We start from the raw sequence: 6,556 nt of genomic DNA, 5'->3' as shown, positions 1-6,556 counted from the left end.
AAAGAATTAAAGTTGTTTAAAATATCGTAAGGCTTTGAATTTTTCAATGTTGAGGTCAATGCGCATTTTAAATTTGAGATCCTCGTTTTTAGTAAAAAAACCTCAATCATCTCCTAATTCAGGTTATATCTTATATTAATCTCTGATACCATGTTATGGAACCCATTAAAATAAAACTTAAGCTGATAGTTAAAGCTCAATCATAAATGTTATGACACATTTTCACCAGTAAATTAGCACAAACACACGTATCTGCTGAAGGAGATGTTCATAACAGTTTGCATTACAAAATTCCACTTTGCTCAACAGAATCAAAAGATGATCCACAAAGAATATGGCTCATCAATTAATTAGGAGCAGCTGAGTGGTTGCAGTTATATATTAATAGAAGCAAACTTCTTTCAGATGAACTTCCTATCGAAGATCAGTTCCAACAAGGAACAAGGATCTTAAACATTCTAACAGTTTGAGTTTCCAAGTATACAATAGTATAACAAAATAGGAAGAATTTTGAAGGCTAATGGTCTCATACTTCACTTACCTGACTCACATACTCATTAACTTCTGTTTCAATCCCATCAAAGAAATGGGAATTATTCACACTTAGCTCAGAGCTAGCATTGCTGCTTGTTGCAAGAGGAGAATCCAAACCACTATTTGACTTGCTTTTTGTAGATCCTCCTGACCTCACACTATACACAGAGGACGCTGGAATGCTGGTAAGCGGCCTTAGCTTACCTGGAACGCTTCGCCTTATGTCCTGCTCAGGAGATAAACTTGAACCATTAGCAGTTTCATATGATACAGTAATCCTACTGAGAGCTTACAAGTATAAAAGCAGTTTATATGTGTTAAATGTTTCAACATACTATAAGTTCCTATAGGGTATTTGTTTAACATGAAATTCAGTATAGCAATGTGAAGATGCATACCATATGCCTCAATGCCATATCCAGAGATTTCTTTGAGAGTGTTCTACCAAAACCGGTGCTATCAAGCCCACATGAACTATTATGAGTAGAGTGCAGGTCATCTTGCTTTGGTGGTGCCAACTTCCTCATATTAATTACTCTTTCAACCATTTGAGTTCCCATGAGAACAGGATTCACATCATCACTGCCATTGGATAGTGTTCTGCTCTTAGAGGGTATAGAGATACGACCACCATTTGCACTACTATTTTTGGCCCTTCCTCTAGTAGGAGAGCATGATTGTTGCCTCGGTCGCCCTTTAGAACCGGTCTCAACACAAGATGAACGAGCATGTGTTCCACCAGGTCTACCTCTTGATGCTGATGCTGGCCTCTCCGGTAATGATGTTCTTAAATTTGGTGGGGCATCAAGAGAGAAACCAGGAATTTCATAAGGTTTCATAGGTCTAGACATTTTAGCAGGAGAATTACCCCGCGGTGGCACTGGATTTTTCAGTGTTGAGGAAGCAGACTTTGTCACTGAAGAAGACCGAGCAAAACCAGGTGCACTTGCAGGAGTCGACATTTGGCGGGTTGGAGTGGATGATCTTACAGCTGATTTCAAAACTGGAATGGAGGGTCTTCCAGCTGGTGTAGAGGAGCGAGTAACGGTTCTAGTAGGAGTGGAAGATCTTACAGGACCAGGCTTAAACGAAGGCATTGTAGCCCGTGAAGTAGGAGTGGAAGATCTTGAAGGTTTAGTAGAAGTAGGCAAAGTGGCCCTCCCGGTTGGCGTTGCAGGTCTGATTGCAGATGTTGAGGAAGGCCTTCTATTAGTGCAATTAGAAGAGTGCAGTGCAGACGGCAAAGTAATTCTCTTTGATCCTAAATTAGTCCTTGAAGCAGGTTCCTCCTGAATGTTTATAAGCTGCAACACAAAGACTAAATTAATCTGGATATAAAACAATAAAGCATGATATATTCCTATCTAATTGAGTGTAAACAAGATTGCAGAGTTTGAACAAAAATAATCCCAAGAAATATTTTAAGAGGTTAGTTAATCATTTGACCACGTCTTGAAATAATTTGACACTAAAATTACAGAATTCTTACCCTGGACTTAAGCGCAGTGACACAAGCATTGGCCATCCTATTTTGACTCATTGCAGTTTTCTGCGATTCCATCTCCAAGGAAGGGGTCCTGGGTGGTGTAAGAAGCCTGAATGCAAGAGATCTCTTATTTATAATCAGCCAAAAGACACTCTTTAGTGAAGCACATTGCTACATAAATACCACTCTGTATACAGCAATCCAGAGTGTTTAAAATTTCCCCCTCTAATGCTCAAAATTCACCAGTCTTGATTATATCTTAAGTTCTTTGGGTTATACTTTCGAATATATATATCTTAAATTCTTGATTCATAATCTAACTGCTCCCTCTCGAGTCAGAGTAGTCTACCAAACAAAGACAAGCAATAAATAGCAGAGCAAATGACATTTAATATATTTCCGTCGACAGTACGTAAGAAGAAACTAATGTTACTTCGTGGCATGGTCCACTAATGCTTTTTCAAAAACTAAAAACAGGCAATGGATAATAAATTCTTTTATGCATTGCTTCAATTTATCTCAAAGTTGAAACTACCATTGCATTTTTGAAGAATTGATTCATTGGCTTTTTTATTTCATTATATTAAGCATTATCTCCTCTGTTTGAACATCAGAATTTAAATTTTTGGGTTACAGAACATCAGAATACTCATTAAAAAAAAGAAAAGAACATCAGAATTTAATGACTTGTATCATAACATTATCATATGTTTTCACTTAGTTAATCAAGCACAAACTTGAACTTCAAACACTAGCCAATTGCTAATATCACACTACAAGACACCTACATTGCACAGAAACGGACGCAGGGAAAAGTCATTTCTAAAAAAGTATAGCTAGAAAATGATAATGGAAATGAAAAAGAAACCGAAAGCAGAAACACCAATGAAGAAGAGTTTCCGTGCAACACACGGAAACTTGTATTCAGGAGCATTTCTTTGTTTCGTGCCCGTTTCGAAAACAGAAATTCCTCGAAACCTGTATGACACGTTTGCAGGCACGTTTTTGTAAATATTGAGAATAAGAAACATATGGTTTACGAAACCGTTTCCTCCGGCAAACACAATCCAATTTTAACTTCAACTATAATTCTAATTAATTGAAACTTCCTTCCTAGGTGATGATAATTTTTATTCCACAGTTTCTAATTATTATTTTCTGCTCATTGCTGTAATTAATTTTTATTATTATAATACTTTCAATATTTAGAAATATATCCCTATGTTTTTTATATTTACACATTTTCCCATATGAAATTTCATATGTTTTAGAAATAACTTTCCCATGTCTCTTTACATCATACTTCTTGAGGTCTTACGGAAAGAGCACAAAAAATTCCAGCTTGTAAGCATTAACATGCTTGCCTTCAATGAAAGTATGAAATATTTGATTATATAATGGACAAAAGAGATTAAAACGAGCAAATAATCGAATTCCAAGCTCAGAGAGTCACTTTGAACATTACCAATCGTAATCAGATTTGTCATTCTCTGAATCCAAAAACCTTTCAGCTGCGGTTTTACGGGGCGGAATATTAGAAACCGATGAACCTCTAGGATTAAATGTTCCTGCATAATACAGTACTCCAAAAATGGGCAAAGACAATGAAAACATAATTTCTATTAACATCAAATTGAGTGAAATAAATGGCCGTTTCGCACCTAAAGAAGTATCAAGGCTATCAGAGTTGCCTTGCACCTTCTCCTTATCATTACCACGTCTGCGCATCTCGAGGAATAGTGCTAGCTCTTCATCTTTCTCTTTCATCACCATCTTCAAACCTATCGCTCTACTAAAGATGATCACGAATTACTGAATGACCGGTATTGATAGACTATGAGTTGAAAAGAAACGAGCTAAGATGAAGGAGCTCTAGATCTGAAACAGAACCACAAAAAACGGAGAACAAAATTGATTAAGGCACTAGAAGCCAATACAAATTCCATAGATGATTTTCCAGAATAGTATATATAGAAATGCTCAAAAAGAAACTTAACTGGATGCAGTTTCTGAAATTTCTGGGAGAAAATGATGAAGAAGGAACAGATGCAGCAATGGCAGAGACTGAGAGATGGATTGAGTGAGTGATTGTTCCAGATTTTGAATGAGAAAGAGAATAGAGCGAATTTCGATGTTCAAAAGGCAGAAACGGTAAGAGAAATGTAGTTTTGTCTTCCTTGTGAGACCTTTGACAAAAGCTCTTCCGCAATACACATGAAGAAAGGAACGTCAAATTGAGGATTTTTCAAATTGCTATGTAAATGTCTACAGAATATCAGGTAATTACCGTTTTGCCACTAACTGTAACATGAATATATTTACATATTTTATTTAGGCATCTTTTTTCATTTAATATGTGAAGTTTTTAATTATATCTTCCATTGTATTAAAACTTTGCATTGAATTTACTGACTGAAACTAAGTTAGCAATGTTGCAGAGTATCCTATAAAATTTCATGCAAATAGAGTTGTGAAGCAAGCTATCAAATCCTATTAAAAAATTGCAATTAAACCCTTCCAAATCTAAAATGGAAAAAAATGTTTTTGTTTCATTTTCATTACTTATTTGATGAAAGAATTAATTGTAATCATGTTTGTGTCATTTATAAATTCACCAAGAAGAATCAACACATATAGTAATTTTTGTACTTAATACTGTAATTAGTGTTTGGGAGTATTGAACTTCCTCGGAGTCCAAGCAAGTTCTCCACGTCGTATGCATGTCTCGGTACATAATTCTAATAATATTAGGATAGGGTTTTTGATGTAACAATCTTTTTAGGGTTTAGATTCTTGTAATATATAGTATGTATCGCAATAATAAGAGAATCTATTATTTGTTATATGGTATCAAAGCCACCAAAAAATCAATTCTTTACTACCTCCTCTTCAATCATTGTCAGTCACTAGCAATAGAACGACTCGAATTCTTTATTTCTTACTGTATTTATGTCTCAATTTACCTCCTAATCCATCATGTAGCTTGTCTGGCAAGTTAACTTCTACTAACTTTGGTATATAGAAAACACAACTAATATCTACTTTTAAGGTATGTCGATTATACAATCATGTGGATGACACAACTTCCCTCGCTCTCAATGTGATGAGTTTGTTATCTAAAAGCAACAAGATCATCAAGTTATGTATTGGATTTTTCAATCTGGTTCTAAAACTATATTACATCAGTTGGTTGGATCAACCACGACTCTACAAGTATGGAAGAAGTTGCATGATACATTCTCTCAAGGATTTAGACCTTAGATGCGGTTTTTACATCATTAGTTGCTTACTATTTAATGTGATTCTAATTCAATTTATGTCTATATGAAAACAAAATATTTTTATCTTTACAATCTCATATGACTTCTAATGACTTTATTGATTGTATTTTGGTTGGTCTAGGACTACCTTAACAACTGTTCGTTCAGATTTTGGAAGCTCATTTAGATATTATTAAGTACGATTTATTATTTGGGTTACTTTTTAGAAGGGAAATTTACTTGGCTCGAGATGCCAAAATTTAAACTCAATTAGTCACACCTTCTGCATAATATGTTGCGACAAGAAACGTTGTCAACTAAGGTTGTGGATAAAGCAGGACTAACTTTGGTTGATGATCGTCAAATATCCACAACTTTGCGCCTAATTTTCTTTCAATCAGAATTTTTCACAAACATATGTGCAAGCTACATGTCAAGTTCGAGGAACTATGGTTGCACCATTAGATATAAGTACGATAATTTTTTATAACTGCAAAAGACAAGGTCACTTTGCACGAAATTGCTCTTTTCAAACTTTCCCAACCGATAAATGTGTTCTCTATCAACATTATCATTCAGTTAACACTGGATTATGGATATTGGTGTCACTCGTCACTTAACATCGAACTTAGAAAAATTGCTCTTCATTCTGAGTATTAGAGTCTCGAGGAAGTCATAATTTATAATGGTTTTAAACTTTTTACTCATTCGGTGGGTTCTTTCTAAAACTTTGGATCTTAGAGATGTTCTTTATGTTATTTATGCTGCTTAGAATTTAATTTAAGTTACGCCTCTTACTGCTTCTAACAATATTTTTGTTGAATTTTTAGTTGATTCTTTTCTAATTAAGGATTTGGTAACGAAGCAAACGCTCTTCAAAGGACCGAGTAAGGACGAGATCTATTATCTTCCAAATTCGTCTTCAATACCAGTTCAAATAGAACTAGTTGTTTTCACCACCTGGCATACTCGTTTGGGCCATATGACTATTCTTATAGTTAGGAAATTAATAAATTCAAATGTTATTGTTCTTTGGGTAATTAATTTATTAGTCCCTATATTTTGACAAAACACACTGTTTAGTCCCTGTATTTTCAAAAACACACACTAAAGTCCCTAACGTTTTTCTCGGTGAACTGTTTAGTCCCTAATGTTTTTCTTGGTGAACTGTTTAGTCCCTGCCGTTAGACTCTCATGAAGATTCTGTTAGTCAATTTGGATTTGTGTTCTTCTTTTCCTTTATTTTGCTTTCCTTTAAACTCTAATGCATCTGAAA

General features: G+C 34.9%; 1 protein-coding gene across 1 annotated transcript; it reads right to left on the bottom strand.

Annotated features, from left to right (window-relative positions):
- Positions 1-209: 209 nt before the first annotated feature.
- LOC136207206 (uncharacterized) lies at positions 210-4,229 on the bottom strand. Its single transcript, XM_065998515.1, has 6 exons — positions 4,018-4,229; positions 3,682-3,898; positions 3,486-3,588; positions 2,024-2,129; positions 933-1,838; positions 210-760 (listed from the first exon to the last, which is right to left on the bottom strand). Exons 2-6 carry the CDS (start codon positions 3,791-3,793, stop codon positions 527-529), a joined length of 1,461 nt encoding a protein of 486 aa, XP_065854587.1. The 5' UTR covers positions 3,794-3,898; positions 4,018-4,229; the 3' UTR covers positions 210-526.
- Between the last annotated feature and the right edge of the window lie 2,327 nt (positions 4,230-6,556).

This window comes from Euphorbia lathyris, chromosome 9, assembly GCF_963576675.1.
Source record: "Euphorbia lathyris chromosome 9, ddEupLath1.1, whole genome shotgun sequence".
In the NCBI taxonomy this organism is placed as follows: Eukaryota; Viridiplantae; Streptophyta; class Magnoliopsida; order Malpighiales; family Euphorbiaceae; genus Euphorbia; species Euphorbia lathyris.
The sequence above is the reverse complement of the archived record's forward strand: the minus strand, read 5'-3'. Positions and strand labels throughout refer to the sequence as shown.